The following is a 21955-nucleotide window of genomic DNA, read 5'->3' on the forward strand; positions in this document are numbered from 1 at the left end:
CAAAATTTCAACCACAGTCAAAAGACTCCCTACCATGTAATTTATGTCAGATCAATATTATTACGTACATGTAATTCTCATCTTCCATAAATGCTAGCTATTTTCACCATAAAATGAGGAGGTTTCCTGAGAAATTAATTTTAAAAATACTGGCTTGTTGGTACTATTCTTTTTTGTTGCATTAAGTACAGTCACGCCAGTGTTGATTTGTGCTGTCATGGTATCCCCAGACCCTCACTGTTCTGCTTCTGAGTGGACACGTCCAAATTTTGTGATGTCAGAGCAAAACTGTCTTGGCTCAGACCCAAATCTGATGAGATTTCTGAAAAAGCAGCATTTCTCTGCCCAGTTTTGCAGCTTGGTCCAATCCAGAAAGTATTCTGAGAGAGTGCACGATCCATAATCATCGGTGAGAACCTTTAAGAATCTCTTTTTTTTTTTTTTTTTTTTTTATTCCCCAATTTTTTTTTCTTTCCTTTTTCAAATACAAGCCACCCATTGTTGTTATTAATAGCTTGCCGATAAGTGACTTTCACCCTGGAAGATCAGAAAGCACTTTACAGACAATGTGCTGTGATGACTTCGTTTCTGCTGCTGCACAGCATCCAACACTGTGAAGGAACAGGAGTTTCCTTGGGAATCCAAGGAGGTGTGTACCCATCTTCTCAGGTGTTCCTGGAAATGCTTGTTTGCATTTTATCATGCTCTCAGGCGCTCAGGGAAAATTTCAGAGAGCAATTAATTCTCCCTGAACTGAAACGACTCTTTCTTTTTTTTTTTTTTTTTTTTTTTTTTAATGCCCTAATTTTCTTGTCTGACCTTGTTGTAGAGCCCCTTACTGGCTGTGGAGCAAGGCGTGGTGGTGCATTATTGCTCTATCTTCCTTCATGGAAACATCTGAGCAGCATCTGTCAGCATCTACCACTGGGAGAGGTACCACGGCTTGGATTCTGGCCTGGGGCAAAGTTCCTTCTTCTGGCCTGGAACTCAGGGACCACCAAACTGCTGTGGTGAGTACATCTCCTTTGAATTTTTGCTACAATCCAGGGATGACTTAGTCGTGCAGCTCCAACAAACAGAAAAAACATCAAAATGTCAGCTTCATCAAATGGCTAGTGCTTCCAGCCTGCGCTGCGGGAGATCCTTAGGCCCTTTAATTAAGCTGCCCTCTGAAAGGACAGTAGCCTGTGGCTGCCTACTTAATTAGACTGAAGCAGGGGGGGTTTTTTGAGAGGAGTCTTATACTTCCTCCAAACTGATCTGCCTTGGTGCACGGGTGCCAGTTTTGGATCTGGCTGTCAGAGAGGCAATCCATGATGGAAAAAAATGAGCCACTGGATAGAGAGGAGTGGAAAAAGTAGGAAAGAAAATTTCATAGTATGATGCCATAAACTGCATCCCGTAGCATTACTGGGTTTTCCTTCAAACAAATTATCTTAGCAAAATCAGTTAAAGTGGTACCAGAGTTGTGTCCTGCTTTATTAATTTGTTTGAAGAGAGAGATGCAAATAGCAAAATAAATAAAAAAGCCAGTTTTATGAAACAACAAGGAGTTTTATTAAGATATTTTATTATGTGTCTCTGTAAGGAATAGACCAACAACCATATAAAAGCTTACAAAGATGGTTAACCTTCAACACTATAAATGTGTTAACGTGACAGAAGAAGTTCACAATTTTGCAGCTTTATTTAGAGTGAAGGGAGAAAGTTCTCAACTATGACATGCCAATGAAGATCTTTGACAGGAGACATTTACAATTGCTTTAAATCCTTTACCTTTTTTATTATTTTTTTTTAAGCAAGTCAATAACCCTGACTTGCAGAGTTAGGAGTGAAAAATACATTAGCACCATCATATTAGTCTTTTACACTTCCCCAATTTTAGTGGTCTTGACCAGCAATGACAGGAAAGTAGAGAAGCACCTTTGATATAACAGAATACAATCCAACAATAAAATTATGGTGACTACTGACATCAAGGTATTATTAAACTCTTAACATACACTGTACTTTTTCGCAGCTAATCAGTACAGAAATAGACAATTTTGTACCAAATGATTCCAAATGAATTGACCAATGGGTCCAATGTGATTTGATTGATTTGTTTGATTGTTTTTTGGTTTGACTCATCAGACACTTCCCAGTTTCTGTCCATGTTGAGGTAGTTGAAACAGGGAGGTCTTTCTAGCTTTATGGACTGCATCTTAGAAAGAAGGGTAAACTTTGGTATTGGGAGCAATCAGTGCTTTGTTAATTGGCTAACATTCAAATAATAGAACACAGTGTTGTTTTATTAAGTGTTGAAGTTGTATTATAGCACCACGGAGACATGTTTTGAAGATGGAATTTGGTAAAAAAAATAGAGAAAAAAAAGCATTTTTACTGTACTTTGTGTAATAGCGAAAAAAATAACCCTTGATATCAAATTGATTTTCCCCCCAGAAATTTTGTTAATAAATAACTGGGATACTGATGGTCACCTGTACTAGCTGACAAGGCTAAAACAAAGGAGCACAGTTGGAGTGTGAATCTGTTTGCTGGAGTTTCAGAAAGAGCAGGATCTTTGATTTATAAGAAGCAGACTGGGCCAATGTCCACGCCAAATTCCTGATCAGGACGACCAATATCTAAGGGTGCAATATCAACCACAGGCAACCTCATTGTCTTGCGCGTTCTGTATTCAAAGACTGTTTTACCCCATTCACCAGTGTGTTTCTGTGAAGTTAAAAAGAAAAGAAAAAAGAAAAACCATGTTAGAGGAATCAGTGTCAGGCTATAGAATCATAGAATCATAGAACTGTGTTTAACTATGTATGTATTTAACTATGTTAAAGTTATCTCACAGTTGACTGTTTTTCATAACTTTCTCTGTCCACGTGTCCTCCTCAACACTGGGTCCTTTCCTTATCCAGGCCATGCAAAGCACTCTCTTCCTTTATTATGGGTCTAGGCCTCCAGAGGGAATTATTTATTAAAATACTATACTAAAGTCTTGTTTACTTACAGTACAGCCATCTTCCAGAACAGCATACGTGAATTTGCTGTTTCCTTCAGCCTTAATCTCACTGTCCATAGAGCTCATCAGCTTCAGAGCTTTTTTAACGTTTCCACTGGCTTGATCCATGTAGGCAATGCTGTTCCTGCAGTGGTAGGTGATGTTCTGGGAGGCACGGCTCGAGAGGATGCGGAGGAAGGCCAGCTGGACTTCGGAGACATCCTCCGGAAGCTCGGGATCACCGTAGCTGAACTGCAGAGCGGAACACGTAAGCAACAGTTCTTGTTTAATCACTGTCATTATTTCACACGCTAAACGTTAAGCTTAGTTTGATTTCAGGATGAGCAGTAGATGAGAACAATGTGCACACTGCCTTTTGGGCTGTTGAGTGTGGTCATTTCTTACCTGGAAGCCTCCATTCATAGATTCTCCAAACCAAACGTGTTTCTTTCCACTGCTTTCGCTGGTCCACCAGTTCTTCCTTGGCACGGTGCTGGGGTTAGCACTGAGGCATGTCTCCCCAGTTTCCATATTACAGTACACTTTAATAGCATCCATCTTGCAGCCTTGGTTAGGATCAATCCAGTACTCTCCTAGAGGTTAAAAAAAATATAAAATATTAAGGGGCTTAATCTATTTGGAGAAGAATCTGACTGCATGATGGTGAAGCTTATTTCTGTGCCAGATTCCTGAGCCAAATAAGGAAGCATATTAATTTTGACAGAAGAGAAGCCACAGAAAATAGGATGGTATCAAAATATACTGAGTTCATGTGAAGACTATAATGTGACTGAAATTTGAAGTAAATATAGATTTATATTTATATTATAAAATATAATATAATTATACTTGCCATGTGGCTTTTTTTCCACAAAATTGTTTAAACAAATGTTCACTTATAAGCATATAAGAACTGGAGTTGAAGCCAGTGTATATACTGAGTAAATACACAGCAAATTAAACTTCAAAATTATTACATTTATCATCTTTATCATGACATCTGTTAAAAAAAACCAAAAATGACAATTCAAATTTTTATAGCATCTCTGCTTTTAAGTACTCAAAGACAATAGCATTCATGAAAAAAAACCAACCCCAAACAGATGTGCTACAGTTGGTGAAAATAAGAACCCAACGTACCACTCTTGAGCTCAGGATGGCAGAATTTCAGATCTCTGCAGTTACGAGCTGGATTCTTCCGTGACCCATCAGGACTAATGATATTCTCAATCTGGTTGTTAATTGATTTCATTGAAGATATGATGTCACCCAGATTGATATCTTCTTTTGGCTCATCTCGATATTCATACCCATAGCCCACTGGACCTTTTTCACCACCCATGATGGCCGCACCACCACCACAACATGGACCAGGAGGACCAGAAGGACCAGGAGGACCAGGCTGGCCTGGTGGACCCTAAAAAAATAATGAACATAGCGCTAAGTAGAGATCGCAGGTTAAAGCCAAAAACTAATGAAAACTATTAAAAATGAGAATTCTGACATCACATAAACATTTATTTTACTTATTCATTACGTAATGGCACTTGCTATATATAAACATCTGTTAGACTTTCCAGGCCTTCATGGTTCTGAAGTAGCAATTTTCTTTTCCTAATTTTTTCAAGCTGTGACTGTCCTTCTTCTGTCTGGATTTTGAGAAGAAGGAGGAGGAACCCTTTCCACCAAAATCCAGAGAATAACCATTTCTTGGCTTTAGGAGAAGTGACTATGCCAGTGACCTATGCAGTGCTGGCCTCTCTAGAGGAGTGGAGGAAACCCGCTTCATGGCTTCCAAGACTCACAGGGAGTCTGTGGTCTGAAGTGAAGAGGACATCCTGCCTTCTCATTGTACGCAGAGATGTCAATGACAACACCCAGTGCATCAATAGTTCCACTGAATTACAAATGACCTGTATTTCTTTGGATTTAGCCTTGGTAGCTAGATATCTCCTACCACAAACTCTGTCTGTGGAGCGCAGAATTTTTTGAGGGAGATATTTAAATGGAATATTTAAATATAATATTTAAATAATTTAATATTTAAAACACCCTATCTTCACGAATAGTTCCTGTCTGTTTGAGTGTGCATAATTTACTTACTGCAGGGCCACTTTCGCCTCTGGTACCACGAGGGCCGGGAGGACCAATGGGACCAGGATACCCACTTGTACCATCTTTTCCGGGTGGCCCAGCTGGTCCTGGGGGACCCTAGAACAATGTTCAACACAAATAATATGGTTAAAATAGTTTACCAGATAATCTCAAATTCAGAAATAGTTAGTGAGAGTTTTGAAACATTTCTGTCTGATTTATCAGGTGTCCGTCTTCAGCTGTTAAGATGGCCAATTTTAATTTTGTTTTGTTTTGTTTTTAAAGGAACAGCCTGAATCTTCCTTCCAGTTAAGCAAAGTAAGGAGTTTGTCTTACCCTTGCACCTGAAGCTCCTGGACCTCCAATTGCACCTTGTGGACCCAGGGGACCCTATGAGGAAAAGATAAGCAAGTCATACACCTCCCGGTAACGTTTTGTATCTACCTGGATGTACCCTAAATAGAGACATTGAAACATCCTTACGATTATAAGAGACACATCCTTATAAGAAGCTATGTCACATATGAGAAAGAGTGTTTGTGATTCTTTAAACAGAAAAAATTATCAGATATTCTCCATGTGAAAAAAAATTTGTGATGCAATATCATCCAAAAATGCAAGAAAGCCAATTAACATGAGATGAAATGCAGTTGACAAGCTCTGGGTGGTCCCTCTTTAGCAGGGGAGTTGGACTAGATGATCTCTATGGTCCCTTCCAACTCTAAAAATTCAGTGAAATTCAGTGAAATCTTGTATTCATAAGAATACAGAGCTATAGGCTCAAAATGCTGGATATTACTATAAAATCATATTAACAATACATTTCAGTCATTAACATGAGTGAAAACACTCGTGTTTTCAAATGCATTAAAAATTTGTTTTATGTATGCATCACAAAGAACTAAGCCATGTGTTTAAAAATGATTAATCATCTCGCCGTCATAGTGCAAATAAGAATTTATCAGACTTTTTTTTTTTTTTACTACTCATAAGTGAGACAACAGGTTATATTGTGTTGTCAAATAGGCTGGTTTTGGTGGCTCTTATACTGGTGGCATTTCTATTTAACACTTGCATCTTTTTGCCATTATGGGTAGATTAAGTAGGTGAGTTTTGGTTCCTTGATTCTTACTTGTATCATGAGCACTATTAATAGTTCTCTTCAGTATAAACCCCTCTTAAAATTTTTGTCATAAATACCTAGGGCACACCTGTCTATTACTCTTTTAGACATTAAGAACTGTTGAAAATGGTAACACACATTTATAGTTCAGTAGGTTACAAAGTTTACAATTTCTTGCCCATTTTACCCTAATATTAATTACTGCAAAAGATGCCTGACAGAAGAGAGGTATTTGGACTCTGAGCAGCTTTTTCATGCATGTAGACGTCTCTCTTGCATAGATTTCTAATATACAAATATTTCAACCCCTATTTTTATCTTTTACAATTTAACCAGGAATAGCCTGTATAAATGAAAGTGTTCAGGCAAAGGCAGACAGAGCTGAAAGAGATTTTACCAAACCCAGCTTTAGCTCCCAGCAGCTTCTGCCAGTTCTTCATTAATACTTATTTCAGGTTGATTCAGGGAATCTGGACTTTCGAACACATTTGAGAATCAAATTACACAGGTTCTTTGTACTTTCTTTCTTTTCTCAGTAAATTAAGTTTAGGCTAACTAGCTTCCTAGGACTCAAACCAAAGGACCCAAGAACAGCTGTAATTCCTCATCCAATGCAAAATACTCACGGGAGGACCAGGGAGACCGGGAGTACCAGGAAATCCTCTGTGACCCTTTATGCCATTGCTGCCTCTTTCACCAGGTTCACCTTTATCACCACGTGGACCTTGAGGACCCTTGAAGAGTAGATTTGCAATAAAAGGAATACAGAAGGAAATCAGAAAAACGTCCAAATAACAGGAAATGTATGATATCACAAATACTTTAAATATGACTTACAGCAGGACCTCGAGCACCAGCAGGACCAGCAGAGCCAGGAGGGCCAGGTGGACCCTGTGACACAATAAGAATAAGATGGCGTGGATCACTAGGATTGACTAGACTGCCTTTTTATTTCCAGATAAGCAGTATGTTCAAAGCCAGCAGCTGTTTGAAAACAAGAGGAAGCTCCACACACACTATATAATCAGCAAGAATTTTGGTCAGTTCTTTTTTCCACCAATGTTAGTCTTACTCAGCTCCCTGTAGGCACTGATACATACCACATGCACTTGACCCCTTCTTCATTTTGTGAAGTGCTCAGTGCTCAAGCCGTGCTCTTCTCAGCACTTCTCAGAAATAACTTGAAGACTTCCTAAGTTTCTCCCTTAGCTTAAATAAATAACAACCCTTTGCTGCACGAGCACCAGATGGGATGGAAATTAAGATAGGGCCTGGTGGGATGATATGCTTTTTTGGCATCCTAAGGAGTACGTGGATTCTCAGCTTAATTTATATTTATATTTATATTTGTATTTATATAAGAATTTATATATTTATCAGTAACATAAACTGTGATGTATTTCCTCCTGATATTCTTATAAAGGAGGTCCTCAATGCCAAGAAACTATGACAGTAACAAATGTATGACTCTTCCAAACTTCCACTTTATTACAGCACGAAATGCACTTTGCACAGGAAAGGTATGTAAATAAGCAGTAAGCTATTTATTTTGGTCTTACCTGAAATCCTCTTTCACCAGCTTTTCCAGGTGCACCACTGGTACCTGCAGGTCCGGGGTGACCAGGAGGTCCTGGAGGGCCAGGAGAGCCACTTTCACCACGGTCACCCTGCAGATAGTCACAGTTGATATGATAAGAAATTTTATGTTTTACAGAACTACAATGTAAAGAGTACATTCAGTGGAGCCGAAGAGGTTCAAGGAACAAGTTAGATATAGCACGGGACTAGCTACGTATATTGTCATCTCTACATAACATTTATTTGGCAATCTAAAGATATTGGTGATTCCTTACTTTGCCTCCTGGGGATCCATCACGTCCAGGTAAGCCATCTGAGCCAGGGTTACCCTGGAAAAAAAAAGAGTGGTACAGTTTGTTCATCAGCTGATGATGAATAGACAGCTTGTTTTCCAGTAAGCTAAAATAATGCTCATCCAAGACAATGTTTTCAAGAAGGAAGAGTTCCTGGAGGTGGCGGGGGCCTGCAAAAGATGTCACACCTGCAATATTTTGTGGGCTTACAGGCAGCACAGTCTCCAGTTCCAAGTGAGACAGAGACGTGTTCCACAGGTAGTTATAGTAGAGACACAGGGTACACCACCGTACGTGAGGATGTCATCTGCCTGGGCCCCTGTGCATCGGGCACTCGAGGGAGGCTTTGTGACCCTTAAAGCTTCTTTAGTCCCCGTGTCTCCTGTTTGTAACTCACAAGCTAGCAGGAAGGTCTAACACATCCACTCACATCTCTGCCAGGCTCTCCAGGTAAGCCTCTTTGGCCAATAGGACCTTGCGGACCAGGAGCACCACGTTCTCCTGGGATGCCATTGGTGCCTGGTTTACCATCTTCACCCTGAACAAAAAGGGAAAGGATTTCGTTACAGATAATGTATTTATGAAATAGCATTGTATCATATATCTTTAATTAAATATGCAGTGGTTATGAAGGAGACCTGATAAAGTGAAGGGTCAGTGAGACTTTGTCAATACTCAAAATAAGAAAGACAAAATCTTGCCAAAACTGGTTTCCTTTCATCGCTAGTACTATTCATGCGAGGCCATTGAACTCAAGGAACATTCCTTACTATCTTGTCTATGTCCTGTCTTATCTGCCCAAAACCAAAGTCAGTTAACAAAAAAACTGCTGGTCTATCACAATATTAGCAATAAAATACAAATCAAGCCTCACACCACCTTTTCTGGATGGAGGTGGAACTATTTTCCTGTTTGGGTCATAATATTTAAGCAAGAAACATACTGAGAATTAAGCAAAGATAAACATCTCGATGTGAAGCTGTGACTCAGTTCTTGTCTCAAGGAGCGTTTATAGCCCATTGCCTTCCTTAAGTGGGTGAAGCTGGTTATATACTTCTTGTAATGACAGCCTCACTTTCCACAGCTGCTTGTTACCAGATGTTATCAAGCCTGATCTTACAGCTACAATCAAATATAACTAACTTCTGTACTCTCTAGACTGAAAACACAACACATTCATTACTTTCTGTAAGGCAAAGGTATGTTTAGCAGCTGGCTTACAGCTCCTGCAGCAGCTTTGAGCTATTGCTGCAGTGAGTGCACTCTCACCTTGGCACCCGCCATACCAGGGGGGCCGCTGGGGCCACGCAGACCTGGCAAACCCGTGTTACCCCGGCCACCAACGATGCCTTGAGGACCTGGTTCTCCTGGTGCCCCCTGTTTAGGAAAAGGACAGAGCGGTCAATACTGAGGATCTTCAACGTTCAGTAGGTGGCTTCTTATTCTTGACAAACATATTCCCTGTCAGTTAGTATCACGGTCCACTTACCCTTTCTCCTCGTGTGCCTGGTGATCCTTTTTCACCTGGTGGGCCAGGCTCACCTCTTGTTCCAGAAGGTCCTGGACTTCCAGGAGAACCAGCACTACCAGGGGGTCCGGGAGGCCCATCCTTGCCTGCAGGCCCTGCGTTACCAGGGGGACCTGGACTACCCTAAAAATAATTTTAAAGAGAAAAAGCATGAGCTGTGTTACCCGAAACAGTAGCACGTGCTTCCGGGTGTTGATCTTTCCTCATGAAAACCAACCAGACTTGATTCATTGCCTGAAGGTGGGTTTAGGGTCCAACCTCTATGCACCCAGATCTGATCTGGTTTTATACAGAGAGTCCTTTCACCTACAGCTTTCATACCTGATGTTTTTTCTCCTTACTGGCTGGGCATCGGTTTGCATAATACAACTCCTGCACAGTTGGGATACCCTGGGTTTGTATCCTGCACCCAACACAGGACACACCTTCCTAACCCAGGGCTCTGCCACAGAAAGTTGAAATAGTTGCAGACCCCACTGATTTCTTGAATCACTCACGCCAGATACCTTTAAGGTGGTTTCTTGCACACGTGCAGAATGAAATGTCTTTCATTAAATCTCTTAACTTAGCCAATCAGTTGAAAGAATAACATTGACTTTAATAGTACCTTAAATAAAATTCTACTTTTTCTTTTTATTCAGCAATATTATAATTTGTATCTATCTGTAACCATAAGCAAAAAATAATAATCTTTTTATTCAAATATAAAAGTTTTATTTATATCTCAGTTACAATACAGCAAAGGATTACTTGCAATTTTGATTTTAAAATGGGTAAATCCATTGTATTCTTTGAATTTTCTTAATTTTTAAAGAATCAAAAATCAGAATCTAATATTTACTATGCAAGTCAAAAGTAGGTGCATGTTGAACATGCAAGGATTTTTTGAAACGGCTTTTCTTCACACACAGATATTGCATGAAATAATGAAATTAGCTAATGCCATCAGCATACATTTTTATAATATGACACTGCAGATCGGTAAATTAAACTTCAGATGTAGGCCATATCATACGAGAGAAAAGTTCCTACAAGAATCTTTCCAAACTCCTCTGTCCCAAGATAATTAAAGCTTATGCCATTCCATTCTACAGGCAACTAAAAAAAATTCTCAACACTGATCTACAAATTTTTTTGAAAATGCACAGCAATTCAAGATCCAGAATTGAATATTTTTTGCATCATAAAAGAGTAAGACAGATGACAGGAGATATGAGTTATATTCGTGTCAAGGTACATATAGCTTGGTATAGTTTAATATATATGTCCAAATATATCCACAAGGTAAGAACCAAAGAAAAGGGGGAAAAGACAACTTACATTGTTACCAGGGGGACCGGGCAGACCACGAGCACCAGGGAAACCAGCAGCACCCTACAAAAGACCAATACTTTTAGTTGTCATTTTCTGAAGATTGGAAAAACATGAACAAATTGATTTTTATGTAACAGCTGGCTTTGAATTATATTTAGCCATTTTGCTTAAAACTTGAATTAAATGCCCTGGAACTGAAGTACTAATTAACAAATTAATTAATTATTTTTTAAGGGAAGGTCCTACACTTGTCCTCAGAGGTGAGCTAACGGGCTCTGAGAAACTTGGCAAAGATGGCATGTAAATGTAATAACTGTTGAGATAAGCCTTTTTATAGCTTTGGGTCATTGTGCCAAAAGCTATTTTGGCACCTTACTTATATTAAAATCAATATAATCCAGATCACTAAACGCTTCAATTACTCCATTAATTACTCCTTCTGGAACACTTTAATTATTAAAGTCACTATTCAGCTATTCAGCTATTAAAGTCACTGAAGGTCGGCTTTTTCATTTACATCATGTTTGTTGTAATAGAGTTATTTATCAGTGACTAAGTCTAAGAGATACTCACAGGGCCTCCAGGAGATCCACGGTCTCCTTTTATTCCTTGGGGACCAGGTGGACCCTACATGGAAGGAAACAGATAAAGCAAATTATTTGATAAATAGATTATAGAGAGTGTCATTAAGTTTCAGGCAGTTCAAATGCTCGCATTTGGGCCCAGCCACCTTGAGTGAGAACTGAAGAAACCTCTCTTTGTAGCACTAAAGAACAGCAAAAACTTACTGGTGCACCAGGACCACCTTGTGGACCTGCAGGTCCAGGAGGTCCAGCCTCTCCTCGTAGACCAGGCAGGCCTCTTTCTCCTTTCCCACCAGGTTCCCCATTTTGGCCCTGTAGAAAAATTATATTGTTATATTACAACTCAAAAAATACAGGGGATATCACTGTGATGAGAAACCCTACCCAGCTACTTTTCTGAAGGGAATTTCAATATCAAATCAAATGTGAATGATTTGAACTCTATTGGTCTACCCGGACAGGAAGGGAAGGGTAAAGAAAAGCTGCTTTATGTGTGACTTGAGTACAGAAATGAATCAAATGTATGTAGCAGGTATTTACGTTAAAGGGGTTACAGCAAGTCTTTCTGAGATGTGGATGAATTTAGAGAAACTAAAAACTGACAATCATATTCCATTGCTTTTAAGTATTTATACTTACTGGAGCTCCAGGGAAACCAGCAGGTCCGGGAAGACCTTGTTCTCCTCGTTCACCCTGTAGAAAGCAACATGTCAGCAACAGAAGATGCTGGAAAGGTAGGCTTCACTTTCACAAGTTAGAGAACACTCCCATGACTACCACTGAAGTTTCTTTGTCTTATCAGCCTTTGGAGGAAAAAAAGGGAACCCAAAACAACAGCTGCTCCTGAGCTCTAAAAAAACTGTTCAGGAATTGTCGGATAATTATCTAAAGTGTGACAAACTAATCTTAGTTACACCTCTATAAACCCCAAGTACAATCCATGGTGTTCCCCAGATCCAACCGAGATCTAAAATGCTGTTTTATCCATCTAAAAATATAAATATAATAGTATTTTTAAAGGTTTGCTTAACTTTCAGATGGAAATAACTATTGTTCACTCTTGCCCTGACCTGTCACTGCAGCTCTCCAGACCCCTTACATTATTAAAAGAACTGATTTTCTGAAGAGCCTAGGACCTGAAAATCCCAAGAGTCAGCAGGACCAAATAAGCTTAGTTTATTTTGAACTCAAGTCACACATTTCTGATCAGGTAGGTGCAACAATGATGTCTATACTGGGCTAGAGGAGCCATGGTAAAGTCATACTGGAAGAAAAGTCACTTACAGGACCACCACGGGAACCCATTGGACCTGGGGCACCTGCTGGACCAGTCTCTCCCTGTAAGGAACAAGAATGATTACTAGGTGTTTGCTTTTCTTCTTCCCATGAGTCAGCCACCAGTGTGAGTGTTTACAGCATCAAACACCGTTACAGAGAATGCTTTACCTTGTCTCCAGGTGGGCCGGCAGGACCAGGAGGACCAATGGGACCTACATTACCCTAAAATATTAGAAAACCATATATTTTGCATTAAAATACGGCAATGTTAATTTTGATCAATAGCATTTGTTTTTCAGTGTTAAAAGGTTGCTAAAGGTATTTAAATGGAAGTAAGTCTACAGTGACAGCATGTTGCTGCACACTACATTTGGAGTGACAATCTTAGATCACACCATTTTGCAATGTAAGAGATCTTTTGTGGACTTAGCCCCTTTTTTTTGTACTATCTAAACTTAATCCAAAGTCACCTGAATTTAACAGGTCTCTTCCAATGGTAGACAATATAAGTTATCCATTGCACTAACTTTTCCTATAGATAATTGGTCCATATTTCTTCAGTATATGTTCAGCTTCTCTTGCCTGGCTTCCTGACCTTTTTCTTTCTTGAGAATTTAATGTGCACCTGATGGTTTGAAATATATGTTTTATATTTCCTCCAACACATACAAACTGCATTTTTTGAGGCTCATTATTTTGATATATATATGCTTGCGTGTACTCATTAGATACATGTATATATTTCAAGTGTCTAATTTATGTTCTCCTGGTTTCAGCTGATCTAGAGTTAATTTTCTTTCTGCTAGCTGCTGTGTCTTGGATTTAGTATGAGAATAATGCTGATAGCACATGTTGGTTTAGTTGTTGCTCAGTAATGTTTACATTAGTCACCCACTTTTTCAGTTTCACATAGAAGCTGGGGGTGCACTGACAGGACAAGCTGGCAAAAGGAATATTCCATACCATAAACATCACACTCAGTGTATAAATGGGTGTTGCTTTGGGGGACAGGAATCCACAACCACTATTTGGGACAGGCTGCACAACTGACCATCAGGTGTTGAGAGCGACTTGTGTTCTTTATTTTGTATATTCTTTTACCATCAATATTGTTATTTTCTGCTTCCATTACTGTTCTATTAAACTGTCTTTATCTCAACCCAAGAGGATTTTTTCTTTCCCCTCCTCTTCTCCCTACCCTACTGGCATGGCAGGAGTAAGCAAGCAGCTGCCTGGTTCTAGTTGCTGGCTGGGGTTAAACCACGATGTGTATATGCTATATAGATGTATACATATATCGTATATAGCAACCTGTATGAGAATACTTACTGTCATGATGGTTTTTTGTGCTTCATTATAGCCAACATTCTCCTCATCAGTTAACTAGGTTTAGGAAGCTAGTAACATTTTCTCTACTTTTGTATTGGTGCTTTCCCTCCCAAGCATTGTCCCAATTAACTGTAATCTGCTTGCAAAAAATTCTTGCAAAAAAGCAGCTGCAATCATAAAAACTAGTATTAAGTCTAACTTACTTTATAAAACCAGATTTACACCGCCACAGTGAACTACAATGGGATTACTACTTTACTAAATACTGTCTCCTAGAGAGTATTTATTCACTGTAAGTTTAGTCATATTCTAAGTGTAGACTATGTGAAGTTAATTAATAAATGGTTAGATGTTTAAAGACTACTCACTCTCTCTCCTCTTGCACCAGGAATGCCATCAGCACCTTTGCCACCAGGTTCTCCCTAGGAAGCATAAGATGTAAAAAGCATAAGCAAAAAGCAAGCATAAAATGAGCATCAGAGGGGGGTAAGGGGGGAGAAGAGAAGAATTAAAACATTGGGGACAGGATCTCATACTAAGGGTAGCCCAGTAACCAGATTTCCTTACTGTGATCATACAAGTCTAAAATTGGGGATGACATTCTCCCCAGTATTCAGCATCTGATACTGATGACTTTGATGGAAAAAAACCCAAATTCATTCAAAATGGAATTTGTGCCAAACTGTTTGCCCGTGGTAGGAACTATTGTCATTGTTTATTAGCTTCATTAGAACTGTTTCAATGTACCTCTTCTCCATGAGACCTAACACAGCAGAATATCTAGCATATATTAAACCAGGTGAAAAATCCTTTATTTTTTAACGTGTGGGATCCATATCATGCTGCTAAATCAACAACGCTGCTACACAGTCAGTACCTCTGAAACCAGGCCAGAAGTGAAGATGTGAAGCAAGCCAGTGCCTTGTGGGAAGCTAACACTGAGTTAGCATAAAATTGGCAGAGCGTGTGCGTGTGTCTGTGGGTGTGTTACCTTATCTCCTTTTGGCCCAGGACTTCCAGAAGCTCCTCTTTCTCCAGGCATTCCCTGTAAGCCAGGCAGCCCTGTGCCTCCAGGAGGACCAGGGGGTCCAGGAGGACCCTAAAGAGTAATAAAAAATAATTAGAAAAGATTTAGAAAAAAAGAACATGAACCTGAATGATGCACATAATAGCAGGAAGCAAGTAAGTCTGTGGGTACCTTGGCACCTTCTGAACCAGCAGGACCTGGCCCACCTCTTGTTCCAGGAGGTCCAGGAGGACCCTGTGCACCACGTTCACCTGGGATACCATTTTCACCCTGTGGCAAAGAAATGTGTTATTTTTTGTTGTCAGGCTTATAGTTTGTTAATTCCTTAATGTAATTATAGAACCATTGCTGTATGATTTACCTTAGGGCCTGGGAATCCGGGTCCTCCAATATCACCTTTTGGCCCCTGTTTATGACAAAATAAAGGCAAGTTATCCATGCACTTCACTTCCTAACTTACATTGTGATTGGCATCCTGTTTCTCTCGCCTGTTATCCCTTAAAGTAGAATCCTCTGATGATAGTTATCTATCTGAATTTGGAAATGTAATCTAGAAAGAGTTTTTCATACATACTTTTGTTGGTTGGTTTCTTGGGGTTTTTTGTTTATTTGTTTTGGTTTTTTATTATTAAAAAAAACAAACAACAAAACTTACTGGTTCTCCAGGCTTTCCGTTTTCTCCAGCTGGTCCTGGTCCACCAGGCAATCCCTATATGAAGGAAGAGTATTATTGTCTCTGTTACATGGATAAATTATGCATTTTCCCACCTAGCAAGTTTTTTTGACACAAAGATGTGTATCCAACTCATTCTGCTCCTTTGCAGAGTAGGAGGTGCTGGTTGGTAGCTAGATGTTTTATGTGACATAATCTATGGAGCTAGCCATCTGATTTGCAATTGTGAAATACTAAGCAACAATTTTTGTCATGTGGCTGATCGGTCTTCAAAATATGATGACATGCACCCAAATGAAAATGTTTAATGCCTCCTGGTTGTTTCCTTTCTTTGTGTGTGTGTTTTAGTCTATTTAAAAGAATAGGAAGCAATAAACACTAAACACACAGTACCTGGAGGCCGGGTGGACCTGATGGTCCTGGTTCTCCTCTCTCCCCCGAAGCACCCTAGAATCAAACAGAAGGGAAAAAAAAAATAAAAATGGCTAAGAACATTTAAATATATAGTTCGCACCATATTTATTCTATGCCTCCTTATCATGATCTGTTGACGACACTGCACAACCCAAAGACTAATGTACAGTAGAGTTCTGGTATTTGCTCTTTTCATTCCAACCATTACATGCAATTACGCAGACACATTTACACTTGACACTGGTCTGAAATGCTGGTTCTGAGAAATGTTAAAGGGAGCAATACTGTGCTTCAATCTGAAAAGATCCCCAAAAGCTCTAAATTGACTTTTCATTTCAATTCATACCAGGTATACCTGACTCAGGTTTCTCCTAACAAAGTTTTAATTTATTAAACTAATGGGAAAGAAGACCCCTTTTATTTGTCTTCATAAATGGAGACTTCTTTATTTCATTTAAAAAAAATTTCCTTCCCCTAAATTCAGTCTGTGTAGAAGTCAGACCACCCTGGCAACAAGTGATAATTGTCTCTTATGGGACTGCCACACTTACAGTAGGTCCAGGAGGACCTGGGAGGCCAACATCACCATTCTTCCCAGCAGGACCCTATACAAAGAGAAAATCAGGCTGTGGTTAAGGGGTGATATAATTTTTATAATGGTCACAAAATCATTATTAATGTATGTGATGTCATTAATAAATTATCATATAATTAAACAAAATATTAATGAAACTTACAGGTGTTCCAGGTGGTCCACCGGGGCCTCTTTCTCCGTTCTTACCTGGTGCACCCTTACAAAAAGGAAAGCTCACAGTTAGAATGTAGAATCCCTGTTCTGGTCAGCACAGTGACTTCAACCTGCAGCACCAGGCAGCCCCACTATGGAGCAACTGAACAGTTGATGGATCAAGTTTAAGCCCAGGTGAAGTGAAGAAATCCCACTCACCTCATTGCCCTTAGGACCAGGGAAACCCATCACCCCCGGCTGACCTCGGGGACCTGGGGGGCCGGGTGGACCAGAGCGGCCAGATTCACCCTGATTACCCTGCGATAAGCAAAAAAGAAACGAAGATGTGGCATTTGTTAGGTGAAAGAACTCAATATCCATGACTCATTTAATAGTGAGTGAGGGTGAGATCATGCAAGAGACACTGTCATTCAAAACTTATTACATGTTTTGTATTTCAACTAAGTTTCTATATACGCTGCATTTTAAATAGTATTAAATGTCAAGATTTACAGAATGTTATTACAATGAGACAGCAAGTAAAGTGCTCTGGTAATTAAAACAAACAAAAAGGGAGACATCAATCTGACTGTGATAACAACCTGTCATGTTTATACCGTGGGATGAGGGTGAGGTCAGTGGGAGGACTAGTATAAGGTATTTGCACAATGTACGTACTGGAGGTCCAGGTTTCCCATCACTGCCAGGGCTTCCTGGAATTCCGGGCAAACCCTGCAATTGAAGAAAAATAGGTGTTATTCTTCAGTTTAAAATGGGTAGTATTAAGTTACAATACATTATTATGAATATATAAATACACATTTTAAATTCCTTGCTTGATTTTAACCTCTTTAATAAAGACTAAAACTCTTCCCATCTCCCCCCATTCCCATTAAGGGGAAAAATTGGTGAAAGCTAACAAATCCTTCTGTTAGGAGTTTATTGCTTTCTCTGAGAATCCTATATAGTCAAGACATCAGACATTAATCAATGTCCACAAAGATTGTATTCTTTCAGTATTTGGGATGAAAACTGATTTCAGGTGGTAAAAATCAAGGAATGAAACAATTCTGATTATGTACCTCCACTTAAAAGCAACACAATTTATAACACATTTTAGTTAACTTGTTTTATATTTTTAATTATTATTTTTAGTATATTTTAAATCATTCAATTTCATTCCCAATACAATCTTGACTAGCTCTCAGAAGGCTGCAGTCAGGCTGACTTCTGAATTTGTTGTCAGCAGTTGCTATTTCTTAGTATAGCTCACAGAATATCGTTACATTCTGTACATATTAAACAATAGGTTATCTCTGATAATCTTACTAGGTACTTATTATGAAAATCTGACCAAGAGGTTATTTGCTTTAATTGCAAATAAGCAGTAAATATAAATTAAACACTGAATAAACAATACTGAAGTATTTAAATTAATGTATAATTAAATTATTGAAATTTTAAATGTAAGCCCATTTAAATAATAATTTAAATATAAATATATTTTAAAACAGTAACCCAAATACTTATTAAATATAAGAAACGTAATCTATTTTATAACAAATTATAAAATTTGCTAATATGTAGACAATGCAGAAAATCATCCAATCCTAATTCACATTAAAGCCACATTTCATGACAGCACATGGCACACCCTGAAAGCTCGGGAGCACGTTCAGCTTCACATAAGCTTCCTCATTCACTTGTAACAGATCTTCTCTGAATGGTTATCTATTGCACTATATTCTACTTAAAGGAATTAATAGAAAATGTTTCTAATTGGACTCCTCTATTGTATCAGATCAGATGAGGTATCTCTAACAGAGTTTATCTCATTTTCTTGGAGATGTACTGTCTTACTCTCATTCCGGGAAGACCTGGGCCTCCATCTTGTCCACGCTCTCCTGCTGGTCCACTGGGGCCAGGAGGACCTGGGCTACCACGTTCACCTGCAGGACCCTAAAAAAAGAGATGTTAAAATTCACAGCAAGGAAATCGGCATCATATTGAATCTGAGATCATCCATTCAAATTCATGTGGAATCTCCAGAAGTTTGGCATTTTTTTAGAGGAGGACTTTTACCTTTTCACCTGGAAGTCCATTGCTACCGGGTAAGCCACGGAAACCAGGGGAGCCCTGCCAAAGACAAGAACAAAATACGGATCATAGGCAATATGACTTACGTGGTGGCAACAGTTGGTTTTTTATCTAAACTATTTACAATTAGACATATTATTATGAAAATTAATTAAAAAAATAGATGGAAATTACATTTCATGGTAGCAAGAAAGTCTACAGAATTATTTTCTCTTTGGATATAACCCTCCTGTTGAAATCATAGCCCCTCCTTTATTTTTAACCTGCCCTTCACAAGTTACTTGTTTTCTTTCTGAGTTTTCTAAATTCATATAAAAAATTAAACAACATATTCCATTTTAAACAATTATTTTCTTCTAATTCAATAATGAAAAGAGCTTTATTTTATTGCTTTATTATATATCTCTACTACTATCTTCATTGGCTACAAGAAATTTGAATTATAAAATGTATATGTTTAATATGATTGATTTGTTCACTGTGTATCTTTGGTTCCCTTATAGCTTCTGCAAATACTGCAATCCGTTATTAAACTGGGAATTCTAAAGAGATCAGCACAGTTTCTGTTGCTTAGATGGGAACAGAAAACAAAAATTTGAAAGGTTGTTGCTATTTTTTTTTGTTGAAGAAATCAATTCAGAAATTCCTTTGTGAGAATGCTCTTTGGAAAGTTATCAAATCTACAAGCCAGAACACCTGTTGGTAATAAAGACATTATAACATAGAAGACATCCTGACAATAGCGTTGTTATTGACATTATTGACAATAAGATCTATTGATGATAAAGATGTTGACATAAAGACATATCCTGAATGCAGAAGAATTAGCATTAATTTCTAATTTCACTTTCCAGAGCTGAAATTTTGTGATTGTTCATTTTTCTTAAACAAGAAGTAATTTTGAAATTTAGGTTTTGGGGGTTTATTATTGTATTTTTTTCACCTACGTAATTCTCACAGTTTATGGTTGCTTTTCAGCACAAATCTTTCAATACCACTTCTAAGATCACTGCTTTTTCAGTTTAAAAAAATAAATAAATAAATTTCAGACTGAGATAGATTCGAACATTGCAATTCAGATGAGGAACTAGATAAGAATTCTCCCCAGTTTCATAACCCAGTTTCACATCTGGAATTTGCTGAGAACAGATATGGAGCCAGATTTCTCCTCCAAGTATTTTGTACACCCCATTTTGCTGTCTACTTATTAACTCAGAATGTACCTCATGTGCATGGTCATCTACAGCAGCTTACCCTTTCTCCTGGAGTACCAGGTACACCATTCTGGCCGGGTTCACCATTTGCACCTCTTTTGCCTTCCTCACCAGGAGGTCCAGGAGCACCTGGGGTGCCGTTTTCACCCTGGCAACAACAGCAAAAAAAAGCCCACCAGTGAAGTCAGATGTCCCCCCAAAAAAAACCCAACCCCAGGTTTTGTATGGGGGATGATTCAGGGTTCAGACTTCCTGGGAAGAAGTCTTTGCATGCATGATAAAAATCACTTACACGCTCGCCTTTTGGGCCTGGATCTCCTTTTGCACCATCCTTACCAGGTTCTCCCTAAGTAGGAGAAAATGCCATTAAAATTATGGATTTCAACAGGGTATTATTCTAGAGTTACTAGATGCGCTAAAATACTAAGAAGTAGACATGATATCATTCAATTATGGATTCATTTTTATTATTTTACATTCATTCTGCAAAGGAATTAACATGCACTAGTTGAACCTCGATGTGGAAAGCATCCTCCTTAAAAACCCAGTAAAGCAAAGAAGTGATAAAATCTTAAAAGCCACCGAGTGAAGTTTTATATCTCTTTCTGAGCTATTTCAAACATCATTGAGACTTTTGCTTGACATCCTTGAGTATCTGCTCTAGCAAAGAACTTTGTGTGGTGTAAGGCTCTCAGGAAAGAGCCTGCTGGGGAAAATGACAGTGTCAGAGTAGGTACAACTCACTAAGTGGCTGTGGACTCAGCCCATAGGAATTTAAACAGCTGAAATTAGGATTTTAAAACAACAGATTTTGTATAACATAAACATTTTACAATAGCTTTTCTTGTTACGTATTTCAGAATTGATAGATGCTTTAGGAAAGGAAATAAATATTATCATATTTATGTATAGTGTTTATATATAAATGTGTAAAAGATAAATATATATCTATAAAATCAATTGCCTACTGTTATTACAGAATCATTTATTAGACCATCTCAAGTGAATAGGACAAATTCTATGGGTTATCTTTAATGGTATCAGAACTACTTCCACCGTATTTGTTTGTACAACCAGTATAATGAATATCAGTAACTCACAGGACTGCCTTTTGCTCCAGGGTTTCCACTTGTACCTGGAGGACCAGGAAGACCACGGCCTCCTGGCAGACCAGGAGCACCAGGAATACCAGAAGGTCCCTGTAGAGAGCAAACAATAGTTGGGGATGAAGAAAGCATGGTTGGACTCTGCCCAATCCAAACAGCAACCCCCACCAACACAGTGCAGCCAAACAGTGATGTGAAAAGTACCCACCATTTCACCCTTGTTGCCAGGACTTCCAGCTCTTCCAGGAGGGCCCTAAAAAAATAAATATATAAATAACTGATGTTGCTAACCTAGGACCAAATCAAAGGACATGCAGAGCTTTGTGGGGAGCAGCTGGAACAGCATTTCTCAGTTCCCGTGTGGTATTTATGTACCTGAGGCCCGGGTGGCCCAGCATGACCCTGAGGACCAGGTTCTCCTCTCTCTCCAGGACTACCACTGGAACCAGCAGGACCAGGAGGACCAGCTTCACCCTACAGAAAAACAGTAAAAGGAGAAAATTAATGGACCTTAGTCTTGTCTCTGGGGCAATTAGTATTTGCTTCAAGGCTGCTTCTTATACTGTGGCATCTTCGTGTGA

The 21955-nt window shown here is 38.9% G+C and overlaps 1 protein-coding gene across 1 annotated transcript in view; it reads right to left on the reverse strand.

Annotated features, from left to right (window-relative positions):
• Positions 1-1533: 1533 nt before the first annotated feature.
• Positions 1534-21955, reverse strand: part of COL3A1 (collagen, type III, alpha 1) — a 51633-nt gene continuing 31211 nt past the window's right edge. Inside the window, exons 16-51 of the mRNA XM_014954479.1 lie at positions 21750-21848; positions 21583-21627; positions 21369-21467; positions 20561-20614; positions 20309-20416; positions 19040-19093; positions 18818-18916; positions 17636-17689; positions 17177-17275; positions 16968-17021; positions 16782-16835; positions 16210-16263; positions 15799-15852; positions 15505-15549; positions 15315-15413; positions 15108-15215; positions 14485-14538; positions 12956-13009; positions 12794-12847; positions 12149-12202; positions 11714-11821; positions 11499-11552; positions 10932-10985; positions 9573-9734; positions 9353-9460; positions 8514-8621; positions 8066-8119; positions 7772-7879; positions 7050-7103; positions 6839-6946; positions 5426-5479; positions 5099-5206; positions 4136-4412; positions 3401-3588; positions 3005-3247; positions 1534-2715 (exon numbers count right to left, since the gene is read on the reverse strand). Coding sequence (XP_014809965.1) covers positions 2569-2715; positions 3005-3247; positions 3401-3588; positions 4136-4412; positions 5099-5206; positions 5426-5479; positions 6839-6946; positions 7050-7103; positions 7772-7879; positions 8066-8119; positions 8514-8621; positions 9353-9460; positions 9573-9734; positions 10932-10985; positions 11499-11552; positions 11714-11821; positions 12149-12202; positions 12794-12847; positions 12956-13009; positions 14485-14538; positions 15108-15215; positions 15315-15413; positions 15505-15549; positions 15799-15852; positions 16210-16263; positions 16782-16835; positions 16968-17021; positions 17177-17275; positions 17636-17689; positions 18818-18916; positions 19040-19093; positions 20309-20416; positions 20561-20614; positions 21369-21467; positions 21583-21627; positions 21750-21848 — 3330 coding nt within the window. The 3' untranslated portion in view covers positions 1534-2568. The remainder of the gene's footprint in view (positions 2716-3004; positions 3248-3400; positions 3589-4135; positions 4413-5098; positions 5207-5425; positions 5480-6838; positions 6947-7049; positions 7104-7771; positions 7880-8065; positions 8120-8513; positions 8622-9352; positions 9461-9572; positions 9735-10931; positions 10986-11498; positions 11553-11713; positions 11822-12148; positions 12203-12793; positions 12848-12955; positions 13010-14484; positions 14539-15107; positions 15216-15314; positions 15414-15504; positions 15550-15798; positions 15853-16209; positions 16264-16781; positions 16836-16967; positions 17022-17176; positions 17276-17635; positions 17690-18817; positions 18917-19039; positions 19094-20308; positions 20417-20560; positions 20615-21368; positions 21468-21582; positions 21628-21749; positions 21849-21955) is intronic.

This window comes from Calidris pugnax, unplaced genomic scaffold, assembly GCF_001431845.1.
Source record: "Calidris pugnax isolate Ruff unplaced genomic scaffold, ASM143184v1 scaffold103, whole genome shotgun sequence".
Taxonomy (NCBI): Eukaryota; Metazoa; Chordata; class Aves; order Charadriiformes; family Scolopacidae; genus Calidris; species Calidris pugnax.